Here is a 17592-nt window from a genome sequence, read left to right as displayed (position 1 = left end):
AATTATGTGTGTGTGCGTGTTGTGTTAATTGTGTTGGCTGTGAGATCAAACCGCATCAGTTAGTAATGGCATTTATCTTTCAAAGAGAGAGAAGAGGTGTCTTTCTCTCTTGGATTGTTTGAACTTGTCTTGCTTTTATCCAACAGGATTACATAGAGACACAGATGCTGCTGAGCAGTGAAAATGTCAACCAGGAAGCTCTTCTGTGCTACGCCCGAGAGGCTGCTGACTTTGGCACCAACTACCAACTTCCCACATTGGATTTTGCCATGAACCACTGTGGGCAGCCAGATGTAGCAATGTTTGACTTCACCAGCATGCATGCCTCTGAGAACGCCGCTCTGGTCAGGGAGCGATTTGGACACCAACTTCTGGTTGCGCTGGTTGGCGACAGCCTTCTAGAGGTAAGAAGAAGCGAGCTGTACTGAGTTGAATTATCTTAGCTGTGGTCAGGTGAGGAGTGGGAGGTAGAGGGGAGGTGAGGTGTGCATGGGAGGGGAAGCTGTCACACAATCTGATGCTTGATTTGGTCCTGCTGGTGTTGTGGTTCTGGTGGTCGGTTTGAGAAACATCAAACAGAATGAAATGATGAAGTGATATTTGAAATCCAGCTTTCAAAGGCCACTGTGACATCATCAAATTTCTAGTCATTACTCATGGAAACATAAAACTTATTCTGAGTTCTGTCTGCGAAATTAGATGGACAGTTGTTATTACAACTGTTTTTTAAATGGCGGTCAGTGATGTGAGAGCTTCTGGAGCAACGTGAGTGAAAAGGCAAGCTTCTACCAGTTTGCAGAACAGGGTCGGAAAGAACAAAATTATATACTAACATTCTAAGAAATGTAAGAAAACTATGTTGGAAAGGACTGACAATATTAAGCCTGTCACACTCTTTGCACTGGTAGATCTCCAAGTGTTTCATTTGCTCTGTGTTTAGCCGTTTTGGCCCATGGGGACAGGTTGTGCCAGAGGCTTCCTGGCTGCCTTTGACACGGCCTGGATGGTAAAAAGGTGGGCGCAGGGTTGGACCGTTCTGGACGTGTTGGCAGAGAGGTACAGAAAATACACTGCACACAACATCTTTTACCTGTGTATTCCTACTTCAGTCAATGTCTCCAGGTGTTTAATCCACATCTGTCCTCATACTTTGCATGCAGTAAAGGTGTTATTTTACAACTATTGAAATTATCCGTCTCATTTTCTGTGTTTTTAGGGAAAGTATTTATAGGTTACTACCACAGACAACACCTGAAAATATTGCAAAGAACTTTGACCTGTACACCATAGACCCCGGAACAAGATACCCTAACCTCAACTCCTCCTGTGTCAGGCCACATCAGGTGACAACAACAACAACAACAACAACAACAACACCACAGTTTAAACAGATGTGATGTGTCAGTGCTGACAGATTAATTGACTTGTCTGGCGTTTTGTTTTCCTGTTTCAGGTGCGTCACCTGTACATCAGCGGGGAGCTGAATTCATGCTCTCTTGAGCGTGCCGCCACAATACGCCGACCTGTCAATCTCTACAGACGAGGTAAATGGGACCGGGAAGCTTGCCTCTTGTTTTTATGAACTGCTGACTCATCTCTGGAATATTTAGAGTTATGATCTGACTGATAACAGAGGGTTTTCGCCACATACGCTCCTCTTATCTGATGTACCTGTCAAGGAGCCAGAATTAACGTCAATGCAGGGACGAAGTGTAAAACAGAGGTTTTTTTATTACATGTGGTTTCATTAGGAGGAGTCTATGGAACAGGAGCTGCCAGGTTGTGAGGGAACAAACACTCACTGAGTTCAGAATCAAGGAAGTAACATTGCAGAAGTTCGTGTAAAGACAGAACAGAGCCTTGGTCCAAGCTTGTGTGACATCATATCCTGTTCAACCCTCAGCCTGCATTCCAAGAATTACTCACCAGTAGATGTGCTTTGCTATATTATGAAATCTGACCTACCATGTCTCTCCTGCAGAATCTGAGATCAGACCAGCGAGGCTGCTCACCTGGTGTCAGAAACAGACTGAAGGCTACAGGAATGTTACTGTCACAGACCTGACGTCCTCTTGGCAAAGTGGTATTGCCCTGTGCGCCCTCATCCACAGATTTAAACCCCAGTTGATGTAGGTAGCACACATCAGACAGCAGACATACCAACCTGCAGCTTTACGTCAGTCAGTTACAATCAGTGGACTCATCTTGTATGGAAGGAATTTTCTTTTGTAGTAAAAGTAAAATACAAGCAAGAATAGTTGGAAACCAATGTAACAAATTCAACAAATGTCAGAAAAGAAGTATATATTTATTCCTTATACACCATTTTCAACAACTGATGGTGAGTATTTAAGTCGATACGTTCATCCATCCATTTTCTTCTGCTTATCCTGTTAAGGGTCATGGGGGGGCTGGAGCCTACCCCAGCAGCCTTCAGGTGTGAGACAGGGTTCACCCTGGACAGGTCACCAGTCCATCACAGGGCCAACACATAGAGACAGACAACCATTCACACTCACAGCCACACCTACAGTCAATTTAGAGTTAAGTCGATACACAGCCCAGAAAAAAATGATGAATAGAAACAATCCCATTAATAGCTATTCAGTGTATAAAGACATCAGAATACACAGTTTTTGGTTGTATTAGCCTTCCATACTAGATTTTTCCAGCACAGTTTGTAAAGCATTTTCTGAGATATTTGTAAGCCCAGGTTGGTGATACAGTTGAAATATATTGCAAAATTTGGTGCTTTTGTTTTCAGTGATGATGATATTATTGTGATGTGAAAGTTGTGCAAACACAAACACAAAACAACCTCAAAAAAGTAACAATCCCGACATTCATGTAATATTAATTTCAGTTTGAATGAGAGTTTGAGTCATTAGATCTGCACCTGCACAGTATTGATGTTGAGGATTGGTTACCATCTATTATTGATGATGTAGCACAGATTTGATTTTGACAGTGAGTTTATTAGTTCACTAACATAAAAGTAATCAAAAGGAAGGATTTTTCCCTAAAAATAACCTCAGGAGTCATGGAGAAAAACAACTCATGGCACTTTGGTTTCCACAAAAATCCTCCAGAATAAGTACCTGTGTTTCCACTCTCCAGGGCTAGCACTGAATTAGTCATCGGCTTTAGATTAGTACATTTACAGAACTAATTATATCCTCTCATGCTTTAATTATTACCCTCATACCTCGCACGGTGCCACTACAATTTAATGCGGTCGTGCAAGTTTCCAGGAACCGCTGGCATTTTCCTTTCGTCTCTTCTCCATCTGAACGCCTGTCAGCGGAGCAGACCGCTGCGAAGGGTTTGCAGGAAAGAAAGAAAAATAAGAAAAAGAGGCCTGCTGACAAAATACCAAAGAATGTGTGTGTTGCTGCTAGGTTACTGTGCTACTTTACATGATTTCTGAGGGCATCTGCACATCGTCAGCGTCGATAGAGACGTCACAGCTGTTTCTTTTTTTTTCTCCCATTACAAATAATTTGCAGCCTTTTATTCCTGCAATATGAGAAAAAAGAAAGTTCTTCTACAGACTTGAAAATGATTGAGACTAGCTTCTGTGTAAAGTCATTCCTCTGCGCTGACGTTAACTGCTTTCATATCAGCGTGAACATCGTGTTACAAGTTCATGTGGTATGTACATGTTCAAGTCCCATTCCTGTCTTGTTATTCATAATGATAACCATTGGAGCAGTGCAGGTACACACACGCACACATGCACACACGCACACGCACGCACACACACACTAGAACATCCCGGGGGCAACTCATCTCAAGATAAAACCATATAAAACAAAACTGTTATATGCAGCTATGTTCTCGTGGTGCTTCATCGTCATTTCCTGCCTGACATGCTGCTCACTGGCGCCTCTTCCATCTTTCCCCATCAGAGATTTTGATTCATTAAATGAGGAGAACCAAGCTGCCAACCTCCAGCTGGCGTTTGACATCAGCGAGCAGGAATTTGGGATCCGGCCGTTCACGTCAGTGAAGGAGCTGAGTGACGGTCAGGAGCTGGAGAAGACCAAGATGATCACCTACCTATCCAAATTCTACGAGCTCTTCCGTGGCACACCTTTACCTGCTACAGGTACTTGACGCAACTGACTTCTGCCTACTTTACCTACCTGAAATTCTCACAAAAATAACCTATTTTAAGCATGTTCAAAAAAGATTCAGATGTGGAAATGTTCTTGGTTGTACTCAGTTTTTTTTTTTAGGTTTTGTCAATAAAGCTTTTTTGTTATTTTTGTTGTATCAAGACCCTCTCTTCTTCATTGTATCGTACAACTAAAATATGTACAAAGCATTCCAAACACTATTGAATTTCATTTGGTTTCGTGTGACAAGCTGTGTGGTGCATTCTTATTAGTCAAGGATAGTGGGATGAGAGGAATGTTGTCAAGAATCTCAGCTGCTTATATTTGCAGACTTTGGACTCACATTATTTAACTGCACCCAGCTATACGCCTTTCTCTGTCTCAGCGGTACTTTAGCTTGTAGTCACAGTATTTCATAACTTTTATGGGGGCATTGATCTTATTTTTCTCTCTCAGCTATGTGATGTGGAAAATGGCTCTAATTCAGTCACATGTTATTCTGCAGGCTCCAGAGGAGTGGATGAAAACAATGAAGATTATCCATCTAAGGAAGTCAGAAGTAATAATAATGCTCTTAATCTTGCTCTGCCCAGAAAACGAGTACCAAAGGTAACTTCACTCTGTATGTTTAAATCTTTTGGACTGCATTTGACAGATTTATGGGCTTTATTCAGTGCTCAAAGTGGATTCATATTTGTGAAACTCACTTCTTTTGACTTGTTTTCTTTTGCCATACTTTCAGGATGAGAAGAAGCCAGATGGCACAGATCCTATTTATAAAAGGAGGAGAAAATTTTGCAGTTACTTGGAGGAGGTATGTTGATAAATGTTAAAGTGATACATCATCTTATAATGGAATTTTGTCTTCCAAGTACTCACAAATAGGTGTTTTGAGCTAACAGAACCGCAAAAAAGAACCAGCCACGTGTAAATAGCTTGATGCTAATGTGGAATGATGGCTACACTTCACAAAAACGTCTGTTTAAAAAGAATCTCAAATATTTCGATTGGTGCTGGAAAACAAACTATAACTCTTTCCATCCAATGCTATCGTGGACAAGTTCAGATGAGTGTGAGCTAGTGGATCAAATGAATGCCCCAGCTGGTCACACTCGGTGCTACCATGACCGAGCACCTAACAGGTTTTCGCTCTAATCAGTGTGTTTGTGGATTACTGAACATACAGCTGGAGAGTTACTTGACTTCTGACAGTTTTTCTGTGAGTCACTGTTAGCCTCAAACTAGATATGCATAGCTGTCTCTTTCTACATTCTGGACTCATAGAGTTGTAATACAGGAGGGAAAACCATCTTCGTGACCTCAAGACACCTATTTTTGAGTACTTGAACGAGAAAATACTCTTTTGTGGTGAAGTATCAGGTTAACTGCTATACCTGCAAATTTATCTGTTTCCTGTCCGTCTCCTTCTTGTCAAGGCCACCAATTTGGCCAGCAACGGCTCGTCAGCGCGGGAAGAACCGGAACCCAAGGAGAATAAAGTGCGCTCCATGGCTACTCAGTTACTTGCCAAGTTTGAAGGGACACCAAACCACATCCTGAGGAAACAGGTACAAACAAAAAGCTTTTTGTTTTCTTTTTTAGTGGTAAGTGTCAATGTGCTCCTTTATACTTTATCTGTCATTTATCTATCTGCAAATATATTTTCAACTTTTCCTGACTGCAAGTATTTAAAAATTTCTGTCTCTCATCATTTGGTGGATCATAAAAAAGCTATAACTTTACTTTCGCTAAGTCTTGTCTTCTTTGTTATTTCCAGCATTTAACCTTTTCAGCTTCATTTCCTATTAACTCTCTTCCAAATGTTTCTCCAAGTATCTGTCAGTCTGTGAGGGGCCGGCCCCGCTTCATACGCTTGACCCGGCTGAGAATCGGCGTGTTAAAATCCCACCTCCCGTCCCTCCTAAACCGCCTCCTGAGTTGCAGGTAGACTCGTGCAGACAAACAGTAGCCTAACCCATTTCTGTCAAATATTGTTATTTGTATGAGGAATCCTGCTGTCCCTACACAAGCTTATATGGTACATGAGATCACTTAAACTAATTACATGTTCACGTGCCACTCACACATGACATATAAAACAACCGCACATCTTTAAACCAGAGTGATATTAGTGGTGTAAGTTTTTTTTATTTTTTTTATTTGATGCATTCAAAGGACCATACTGGTGGTTTTAGCGCTGGAGTAACTGAACCCAAACTTCAGTTTTCCAGTAATTATGAATGAGTCTATAAATGATGTCATAAATATGATTGGGCTTGATTTCTACTTTGTTACCAGGCTCGCAGGTCTTAACCAAACCAGCACAGAGGACATGTTTTCCCACTTTGTCATTAAAATTATATCTGCCTGGAAATTAGAATCTACCATCGTTCTTGACCAGACTTTGGAACCCAAACTTGACTCTCAGTAAGCTGCATACCCCCTTTAGAGATGATTTTACCTACAGGAACACTAATATATTTGTGGTCAATTTTCTGGATTTAGTAGGTAAAAATTTGCAAGAAAATTAGATCAAGCCAAAAAAATGATCAGTGATGAAGCTAATTATATCTATGTGGTGCTAAATATTATATTGTAGTTAGATTACAATTTAATTTTTCCTTTTTGCAAACTGTCAAGTTTTTGTGCCAACTTTCCAGTATACCTTCTCAATAAATTGTTCAAACTTAATGTGTATGGCACCTTTTTTTACATGCCAATGCTGTTAAAATGGTTCCAGGCTTAATTTGAGATGATCGCATACAAAAAATAAAAATGTTGGCAATAAAAAGTGTCAAGTCAAATTCACTGTTTCCTCCATTAAAAGTTTCCAGTCTCAGATGCCAGACTGCCTATCAGGTTCTTGAACCCACCAACTAAAGTTTCAGCACCAGCTCTTTCTCACCACTGCATTAGCATGAGATGATTACATAACTCTGGCAAAATGAAGCTAGCAAAACCCTAGCTGTTACGGATTATCAATGCAAGTGTGGGTTGTGAAAGGAAATCAATCCAAAATCTTTTGGTCTGCTTTGAAAAATGGTTGGCAAAGATATAATTATGTAAAACCACCGGTATGGTTGTAGAAATGACCTTCAGCCTCTAAGTTGGTGGAAAATCAACTCAAGCTTCACCACTGTTTATTATCACTTTCAGTTTGAAGTCAGTATCAGAATCGCAGCAGAAAACTTAGTGCCACCAAAGCCTCAGTCCAAACCTCAGCTCCAGCCTCAGACCCACTCGATCTCTGTAGAGAAGCTCAGACATGTGGATCAAACCCGCGAGCAGACAAAGACCCAGCCTTCAGCAGAGAGAGCAGATTCTGCTGCCTCCTCTCCCTCATCCCGCCACCCAGCAGTCCTGGTCATGACCAGAATTCTGCAGCGCCTCAGGGAAGTGGATGAGCACATCTCTGAGGTGAACTTCCATCTCCTGCTTTCTTTTCTTTCCTTTCCCCTGTGATTGTTGCATGTTCTGAAGTTCCCCAAAATGGTGCTGGAGTGAATGGTAATGATATATTTGGCCCTGATTATACATGCAGGCTTGTGTAATGTGTAGTCAGACGGTGGAGTCAGCCCCTAATTATCCAGCCTGAAGAAAATGGCAAGAACAGACTGACAAACCGGGCACAAGTTGAGGCAGATTACTGGCCGGTCTTAGTGGACTGAGTGGAACTGGTCGACCCGGGCCAAGCTGTTGGCTTACGTCTGAAAATAAGCTATTTTTAATTTAATTTGCTGGCCTGTCTAAGCCCAGAGCTGTGCTACAAAAAAAGAGAGAGAGAAATGGTGAGGTGTTTTGATTTGAGGGATTTCCTCTATTACGTGTTGTATTGTGCAAAGGACAGGATAAAGACACCGATGCAGACATTACAGGTTGACCGGAGTGTTTCCTCTTGACAACTTAATAAAACCAAACATACACACGAGAGTAAACTTCAACAAAGAAAGTTAAAAACGGTGAAAAAAAGTGTTGCAAAAATGACAAAGCAGAAGGAACTATAATACAACTGAACTAATCACAGAAAGGGAGAAAATTAGGCCAGGGAGCTGATTGAATGGGAGAAAGATAGATCTGATGACAGTAAACGGGCAGGAAGTAAAATATGAATGAGGCACAGGATTTCAAAATAAAGCAGGTGGTGACTACCAGACAAAAACTCTTTATTAGAAACCCAGTACAAATGTAACTAAAACTGGCCAAGATCATGAAAAGTTGAGGTCCAAAAATGAAAGTCAACAGTCTGTACACACGGCGACATGATAAACACTTTTCCTTGCAGAAAAAGTGGATATTTGTGTGCAGATGAATCTTTGCAGCTCTGCTAGATGTGTCAGTTTGACTTAATCTCAGAATTACCAACTGGCATATGATCTAATGTGACAGTGTTTGTAAATGTGATAAAAAGAATAGTTTGACATCATGGGAAATATTTGCCTCTACCTGACAGTAAGATGGACACTGTCTGCAGCTCGAGCCAGATGACAGTTAACCAACTGAACAGGCTGCCTGGCGCTGTCCATGTATCTCTGTTTAACCTGTACACAAACAGAAATGTAAAAATTGAGGATGAGATTTACAGCTACGATATGGCTAACGTCTCTGTTTCATCATCATGAGGTTGCCAGGCAACCAGAGGGAAACACTGCACAGATGTGCAGGGCAGATGGATGAACCACTGCTTGGTGTTCCTGGGTGTTATTTTTCCTCCAGTCTTTATGTGACTGATTACCTCAAACCACCATAGTTGATACACAGATGTGAGAGTGGAGTTCATCTTCTCCGCCAGCGTTCGACAACAAGACAAATATATTGCAAGTATAGGACAATTCTTTAACTTCTTTTCAATTTATCTGAAATATTAATCCTTTAAAGCAATACTCCACCTAAATAGTGTATTTTGCCTTTGAAGTATTCAAGCAAAGACAAACTACCTCTTCCAATTGGGTTCTACCATGAATGAGTGACTAACTGGAATAGTTATAAGTAGTTTGTTTTGAACTCAAATCCAAGTGTTTGCGGATAACTTAAGACGTGTCGATTTAGAAGATGTGGATATTACCAGACGATGAGCTTCAGAGTTAGTAAACTGACATTTTGGGGCAGTTTTGATGCTCTTTGCTATTAGTTGCAATTAGCCTCAAGCTAATTATACATGTCTGGGTATTTCTGAGAAATACAAATACACTTTGTGGGTGAGGGCCCACTTTAAGGTGGATGTTTTTGTCCGTATTTAGCGTTCTCAGCCAGCTCTGTACAACTCCCTCACTTTCCTGCTCCAGGACTGTATGAGCCAACCACATCAAGTGGGGTGTAAAATTACTGTAATAACAAGGCATCTTTCTTTCCACACAGCTATGTTATTGTTCTACTCTCAACAATACACACTTAGCTGTTAAGTTCTGCTTCTTATTGAGGAAGCAGAACAGAAAAGGCTTTCATCATTTCACTGAGTCGGGTGTAGTAAAGTTTAATTCGAGATCTGACATGATCCCCACACACACACACACACACACACACACACACACACACACTGACTGATGCCATCTTCTGTTCCTGTTTCATCCTGTAGAGAAAAGCTCAGACGCAACAGACTAGAGAGTTTCACTCAAAGAGTATAAAGGAAAAAGCAGTTCACCTCAGCGGGTTGTTCTCAGCAGAGGGCTCTGCTGATATCAAGGTGAATATCTCCTGCTTGATCTGTGACCCTTTCACCCCGCCCTTGTGTTTTCACTCTCCACAGTCTCCATTTGCACGTGTAAACACAAGTGTTGCATGAAACTTACTGGAACTACTCTAAATGAGGAAAGTCACTTTAAACCAAAGCTTAGACTCCTGTGGGGCATTCTGTAGTCACAAGGAGACACATGGTTCCAAACTCAAAGCAGACATTATTCTACTTCTTTAATCACCACTATGTTGACTTAAAGTAGTTGAGCTGGTATCATAGTAAATATGATATAGGAAACTTAAAAAGGTTCCTGTAGAAATTTTGCATCACATTTTATTCATGATGTGTATTACAGGCTTTAATTGTGAAGAGTATGTTGATGTTTCAGGATAATTCAAATTTGTTAGAGGTGCTATGCTGCTGAAAACAAGTATGAAAGCTAGTAAATGAAGCCAAACATTGGAGCTCTGATAGAAAGATGTATTAAGATGTCCTGGGACCTCAGCTTATTATCTGCACCTATATTTAGCACCTAGATCTTTGGTCCCATCCATACCTCTGAGCTCCATGTGCAGTGTTATTTCATCAGATATGTTCATGTGGACGGCATGTGAATCGAACTGCATGTTTTCATATCTTGATTTCATTTAGTTACTGTAAATGTTTCGTGAGGTCTTAAAGTGACGCACCTGGAGTGTTAAAGCTTTATGTAAATGCTGTGTTGTGTAGCTTGTCCTTGACTCTTCCAGGTGCCATTGTATTAGGAATAAATAGCGTCACATATTTATGGTCGAGGCAAAGAACATTTCTACACACCTGCAATAATCACTCATCTACCCTGTTGGGAATTTTTTTTGTGTGGATATATTCAAGTTACATATGTCATTTCCTTTTATATGCAGCTGAAGAACACATTCAAACATTTGATTTATTTATGCGTTTTATGTATACATTGAATAATAGTCACAAAGAGACAAGTTTTAAGGTCTAGTTTAGGTAGGGGACTTTTTAAAAAATTCTTACACGTAACCTCTAAACACGATACTTCACCCAAAATGTGTATTTTGTCCTTTCAAGCGCTAAAAAAATAGGTGTCTGGAGCTCACAGACAAGTTTTTTTTTCCCTCTTCTTCTTCAATTCTTAATGACTCCAGAATGCAGGAAAGAAAGAGCCAGCCACTTGTATGTAGCTTGAAGCCAATGATGACTGATGGCTAACAACTTCAAAACTACTCAGAAACCTCAGTTTGTGTATGCTCTGTAATAAACAAACACTTTGATCTGTGCTAAAAGCAAATAACTAAACCCTCTGGTTGTGGATGGGTTGGTTCGACTGAATATGTCTGCTGGACACATCTGGCGCTTTGCGAGCGTTCCTCTGTTTATCAGTACTTTGAAGGTAAAATTACACTTTTTGGTGAAGTATCGTTCTAATACCCACTGGCAGATCAACACGAGAGCACCCTGCTTTGCATGTTAGCCTTGCCTTTACTTCTGTTTCTGCCCTTGTGCTTTTGATTAGCAGCAGCCCTCAGAGAGGAGCAGTATGTTTTTGTGGTGGCACTTTGTCAGTTCCTCTGCTCCACCCTTCCAAACTGTCTGCTCCAACTCACCGCATGTGAAATGGGACATTCACTAGTTTAATGTAAAAGAAGCTGTTATGGTACATAATTCTGCTCCTTGTTTTCAATTTTTGGAACGGAACTGATTTCTGAAGAGCAATCGATTAGCTATTTAGATTTGAAACGTGCTTTCTCACTAAACCGTAACTAATGATTATCCCATCCATATAATTCTCTTACTTTCTTTCCGTTACTGCGTTTTCGGCAAACTTTTGGAAGGAAAGCTCTAAAATAAGACTATGCAGCATCTCTGCCAATGACCACAGGCAAGGTCTCCCACATCTCACCCATATCAGCACCTCAACTCTCCTCCAAAACATCCATAATTGCACATTCAGGAAGTGGTGGACTGAAAAATAATGCTCTCGCTGTTCCTCTTCCTGCGGGCATCTTCCATCACTGTTTTTACTGAGCATGCTCACACCTCCATGTGACACTGAACACCGAATGAAAATGAGCAACAACTTATGTGACAGTACTGCCAACTGTTTAATTTAAATTTTGATAAAGTGTTATGACATCACTTTTCTTGATATGTTCACATTTTCCAGCATGATGCAAGTATTTTTTTGGAATCATTTTTTAACATTTTTGAGCAGGTTGAAATTCACGTGTCCTATGGCTGTTTGTATGACTTTAAATATTCTTATATAGAATCCTGCTATAAATAGTAATATTTAAAGACCTCTTCCTTAAAAAAATATAAAAGTATATGACATATTTTTGTTCCACAGAAGATGTTCAGTTACTTTGTTAAATATTTCCCTCCCCTCAGAAAGGTGTCTGAATTTTTTAATTAGTTTAATGAATCATTCAAGTGAAGAAATGTCTTCGTTTGAATGTTTGAGCTTCAGGGTGGTCCTTACCTGTGAACTAACCAGGGTTTAAGTGTCAGCAAAGAATCATCAACTGGAGAAATTAGAGCTTCTTCTTTTAAGATGTTTGACGCTGGCCCACCGGTTCACGCTGTTTGTTCTCTGTTTCCCAGGGCGGCTCAGTGCGACAGGCACTGCCTCAGTCAGGGGACAGGTGTCACTCGTGTGAGAGGCGTGTCTATATGGTGGAGAGGATTTGTGCTGACGGGCTCTATTTCCACAGGGAGTGTTTTCGCTGCAACACATGCAACAATGCGCTGCGCCAGGGAGCGCACATCTTTGACTCTGAACAGGGTATGTGGCATTGAAAATCAAAGTAATACTTCACTCAAACAGTATGTTTCATCTCTCAGGTCAATGAATAGCTGTCTTTAGCTCATGAAGACGTTTTTTTTTACTGCTGCCTCACTTCTCTTTGAGTCCAGAACGCAGAAAGAGCCCGCCACGTGTATTTAGCTGAAAGGAAATGGCGACTGATGGCTGATGATGTAATAACTGTCCAATAATGTCCATTTACTAACTTTCAAACACATCATCTGGTGTAGCACTTCTTCCTGTATGCTAAACACTTTTATTTGACCTAAACAAAAAAAGAAAGAGAAACATTAACCCCTCCTGTTCAGTGCGATTGTGAGCGCACACTAGAAGGGTTTGCATCAGTTTGGGTTTTGCTTGGATCACAGTCTTTTTGGCTTCTGGATGACATGGATCATATCAAATGATGCAGACATTTTTGGACAGTTTTGCTGTTTGTAGATGGTAACCGTGGGTCACGATTAGCTGCATCTAAATGTTTGTGTGGCTCTTTCTACATTCTGTAGTCACAAAGATGTAATGCAGAAGGGAGAAGTCTTTGTGCACTTGAAAGGCAAAACACACTTTCTGGGTGGATTATCATTTTAATGCTCATTATTAATTGGTCATAATCTTACTATTTACTTGGCTGACGTGTGCACGAAATTCTGTAATTTTGCAGGAAAATTGTACTGCAAACTTCACTTTGATCAACGCAATGGGACAAACCAGCGTAGAAGTCTCTCGATGCGCTCAGTAAGTGCTTAGCAGCTCAAATATGGATGCGTGGCGGTTTTATTGCATTACTTTTTAAAATTTTGAATTTCTCTGCCTCAGGATCGGTATGACAGGGGAGTTCGGGAGCGATGTGCAGCTGATGAAGAGAGCTCCAGCACAGCAACAGAGCTGCAGAGTCGAGCTGCAGCAGGTACCCTCGGCTCATTCATAAAGAGACAGCTCAGCTGGCCGCTCAGTGTGACACGCAAAGTGTGTAACACCCCCAAGTATCTGTCCAACTGTGTGCGTAGCCGAGCAGAAGCCCTGGCTGTACACCTGAGGGACAACTCCCAGGACTATACCTTCCTGTATGAGCTGCTGAGCTTCAGTCTGCCCCTGCTGCTTGTGTTACAAGATGTTCTGGTGCAGATGCATGCAGAGGATGTTCCTGACAGGCCAAATGCTTTACAGCCCGTGATGCTGTGGCTGCAGGAGCATATTGGCCAAAGGCTCATCTAGAAACTCCTGCTGTTAACATCAAACCCTGACCGCGCTCCAAACACAGAGGTGCTTTTAGCTGGAGCATTCTCAACATCATGTTTACTCACCGCTGTGTAGATTTATTCAGTGTGTTAGATGTGCTCTTGCAAAAAACACTGCACATTTAGAATGTTGCCCAAAAAAGTATCATGAATTTTAAGGATGCACCAAATAATAGGGCAGTATCTTTATAGAAAGATAAGTTAAACAAATTTTTGCTTTACTGCAAATAAATAAGTGAAAACAAGTCAAAGTCAGTGCATATGAGACATGAGCCTGCTGAAATTTCAAATCCTAATTGCTGAATATTTGTTAAAAACTGTCCTGTAAAATGGATCCTGCAGTTCAACTTTACTCAGGTCACCGTGACTGACTGAAAGACTTCATGCACTTTATCTTTGGGAACTGCCTCGTTAGACATTGACACTGAACACTAGGCAGGTTTGATTTTTCTGGTTTGAGTTTTTTTTTCTTACATTTACTTCCTTTGTTATTATTATTTTTTGTGTGGAGGTTTTGATACTGTGGACTCAGTATTTAGTTTTACTTTGCTGCCATCTACTGTTCACTTTCAGAAAAAACATGAAGGCTGAAAAATCTGCCCGTTCATTTTTTTGTCCTCCTCCCTGTATAACAGGGGTAAATATTAAGTAATTGCTTTAGTAAATATCCTCAGTTTTACTGTAGACAATAGAAGCTGGCAAGCATGCTGTGAAGTGTCTGTGCTGGCCACTCTTGCCTTACACTTCTTCGACTGGAAGCCGCCCAGTTGCTTCCTGTTCAGATATCTATTGATGCTGATAATGCACTTTAGATGATCTTGTTTTTATTTAAAATGTTTGGAATCGAGCAGTTTTATATTTGTTTACCGCATGCAATACTGCATAAGAAACACACTCTCCTAATTTTTACATGAATTTACAAGAAGGGGATTCATATCAGGTTTACATGTATCAGTATTTTCTAATACCAAAGATGTTTTCTTACAGTTAACAGTCATGAAATCACCCTATGTACAATGGTGCCAATATATCTTTTTGCTCCTGAACATCAGTATTTTGTTTTCATAAACATTTACCCCTTTAATGCGTTGGGGTTGTCTTTATTCACGTGTCTTTCTCTCTCTTCCTGTCATCAGCTGAAGCCTTGTATGAAGTGTGTGAGCCGGCGGGATGGTTAGGAGAAATGTCATGTTGAAGGTGATCGCTTGCATGGTCACTTGCGTGTGTCGTAGTTGTGCTTTGGCTGCAGAAGGAGACGTTTGAGAACAGTAGTGGAAATGCAGAAGAGAAAATAACGACAGATGCCCCATTAACGTTGACCTCTGAACCCGTGATGACTAATGAAAAGCTTCGGTGTTTGTCACTGATCCTCTGGCTGTTTAGGGAATGAACATGAACTAACTTCCTGAATTGCTGCCATATTGTTTGTTCGTAACTGATTCAAATGAATAACGACGGTTGAGTTTATATCTCTGGTGCTCACAGGTGAAGAGCTTTTACTCTGATTTACTCCTCTAAATGGAGGAAATAATATTAAGGGTCTGTGTCAAGAATTATCTCAGAATATTAGTTTTAACGTCATGATAATTGGAACTCGAATGAAGTTCTGCTCACGTTCTTTTCCTGTAAAAAGGAACTTCTTCCTGTCACTAAATTCTTTGCTCCCAGAAGAGTCGTTGGGTTTCTGTAAATTATTATTGTATAATTCCGTTGAGCCTCTAACGCTCTAACAATTCCATGTTCCAAGGTCAGGTCTATCAGCTGTTCTGCAGTTTTTGATCATTTATGATTATGATCTCTCTCCATAGAAGTTACTGCCTGTTGGGATTGATTTACAGAAATTCAAATGTTAATTTTCTGAAAAATACATATTTTCACATCGGGATTCAACAACTTCAGCTGAATGGTCCGGAACAACTGATTCATTCAGTATCGGAATTTCACGATCATGCTTAACTCACAACATACATCGTGACTACTGCACGCGTGTACAATACTGAAAAGATTTTTCAATTCAATCCAAGAAGACAGAGTACAAAAACAGTTGAAAAAAATTGAGACAAAATAATCTAAATGAAAAGATGATAAACTAAAGCCGATTTTGAAAATGTATTTAAATTTAAATGCAACATCATTAATATTTGGATAAAAGATGCCATATTGATGAGTAAACACGCTATATTGTAACATAAATACAATGGAACGGATCGCTGTGAGGACTTTTAGTAGAATATTCTGTCAAAAGGGGTGAGTTTGAAGTTTACATCAACACCTGGAGCTGAGAGGTCACACACTTGGACAAATGTGTTAGATGAGCAGGCAGATGCTCACATTTACAGTGGAGTACTGGAGTTTGTACTAAAGCTAAACAACAGAAATCCTGGCAGAGCAAGTATGGACTTCTGTGAGTTTAACTTGCAAAAACGCCCTCTTTATTTGTGCAACTCAGACTGTTTGAGCCTCAATTGAGCTTAAATGTAGTTTATGAAAACACCAAAACAAACTCATAGGCCCAGCTGCCCAGTGGTCAGCAGACTGGTTTCACTGGGTATTTCTCCCAAGGAGAGTGCTGCTGCTTGGTTTTAACAGCGATTGAAAACTTTTTCCTGGTGATGTTACAGTACAATGAACCACTTTCTCTCTGAGCCATTGACCTCCAAATCTCTGTGTTTTCATTGTACAACAGTGCTAATACTTTCTTAATAGCAAAACACCTATTATGTATTTCTGTCTTCTTCCCTCTGTGTTGAGCTGAAAGCTTCCCTCTCAGTTGTGTCGTCAACAGCTGAAGAATGCATCTGCGGTTTAGAACACTAAACCTTCACTGACTTAACAAATACTCTGGTCAGGAGAGAACAGTTTTAGAACAAGTGCTGCATGATTCCATCTATTATGTCAACTTAAAGAAAAATCCTAGATTTTTTTTAAGGCCATTTAATATAGTGTATGTTATATTATGTATGTGTGTGTGTTACCTTTGCTTCCACAGTGTTGTCCATTTTTTAAATATTTCAAATGGCACCTTCTGTGAAATGCCTTCCTCCTGTCCTTTCATGACTGCTCCCATAATAAGAATAATACCAAAACAAACCTTCCGTTATCCCCTTAATTGTGTAAAATCCAGGCGTTCAAGGGCAATCTGACGGTGTACAAAAATCTGCAATACCTAGATAAGATAGCACTTGAGCAAAAAGTAAAAGCATTCTCGTGTTCAGTAAAGCACAATGACGTACACAAGCTATTTACAGCTTGCAGTGAATTCAGTCTTTATCAAATAAACCACAAAGAAACAAAGACAATTAAGTATTTGAAATAGATTTTAGTCAAATATCAAACGTAAAAATATATAATACCTAATATTTGTGCATTGCAGTCCATTGTGGCATTCATGAATAGAATCTTTAGCTTCTGACAGTTGCATTATCGTGTGTTGCAGTTGCGCTGCTCTGATTCATTCTTCTTGATGTTGCATGGCAGGCTTCAAACTGGAAAGCAGGTTTTTTCAGGTTTTCGAGAATGTTACCTTTGATTTGTTGTGGAGAAAAAAACCACTCATGTTTATATATGAATACGATATTAACATGAGCGTTTTTTTTTTCTCCACAACAAATCAAAGGTAACATTCTCGAAAACCTGAAAAAACCTGCTTTCCAGTTTGAAGCCTGCCACTCATGTTGATATATAAATATGATATTGTACTCAAGCAACAGAGAACAGTACTGTTACTTGTACAGTACTGTATACTTTCCGCTC

The 17592-nt window shown here is 40.2% G+C and overlaps 1 protein-coding gene across 5 annotated transcripts in view; it reads left to right on the top strand.

Annotated features, from left to right (window-relative positions):
• mical2a (microtubule associated monooxygenase, calponin and LIM domain containing 2a) overlaps positions 1 to 17330 on the top strand; it is a 36380-nt gene extending 19050 nt beyond the window's left edge. The window contains exons 7-21 of one of the 5 annotated variants that reach the window (XM_086183388.1): positions 147 to 404; positions 941 to 1056; positions 1217 to 1343; positions 1454 to 1544; positions 1982 to 2129; positions 3909 to 4108; positions 4624 to 4727; positions 4861 to 4932; positions 5555 to 5686; positions 5952 to 6062; positions 7275 to 7535; positions 9691 to 9798; positions 12400 to 12580; positions 13263 to 13336; positions 13418 to 17330. In XM_086183388.1, coding sequence (XP_086039514.1) covers positions 147 to 404; positions 941 to 1056; positions 1217 to 1343; positions 1454 to 1544; positions 1982 to 2129; positions 3909 to 4108; positions 4624 to 4727; positions 4861 to 4932; positions 5555 to 5686; positions 5952 to 6062; positions 7275 to 7535; positions 9691 to 9798; positions 12400 to 12580; positions 13263 to 13336; positions 13418 to 13816 — 2382 coding nt within the window. In that variant the 3' untranslated portion in view covers positions 13817 to 17330. The remainder of the gene's footprint in view (positions 1 to 146; positions 405 to 940; positions 1057 to 1216; positions 1344 to 1453; positions 1545 to 1981; positions 2130 to 3908; positions 4109 to 4623; positions 4728 to 4860; positions 4933 to 5554; positions 5687 to 5951; positions 6063 to 7274; positions 7536 to 9690; positions 9799 to 12399; positions 12581 to 13262; positions 13337 to 13417) is intronic. The other 4 variants (XM_086183353.1, XM_086183364.1, XM_086183372.1 and 1 more) reach the window with 4 other exon arrangements.
• Positions 17331 to 17592: the final 262 nt, after the last annotated feature.

Source organism: Aulostomus chinensis, chromosome 2 (genome assembly GCF_037954235.1).
Source record: "Aulostomus chinensis isolate RoL2024-O1b breed Wild chromosome 2, RoL_Achi_v1.0, whole genome shotgun sequence".
Lineage (NCBI taxonomy): Eukaryota > Metazoa > Chordata > Actinopteri > Syngnathiformes > Aulostomidae > Aulostomus > Aulostomus chinensis.
This window is presented reverse-complemented; position numbering and strand designations above follow the sequence as displayed.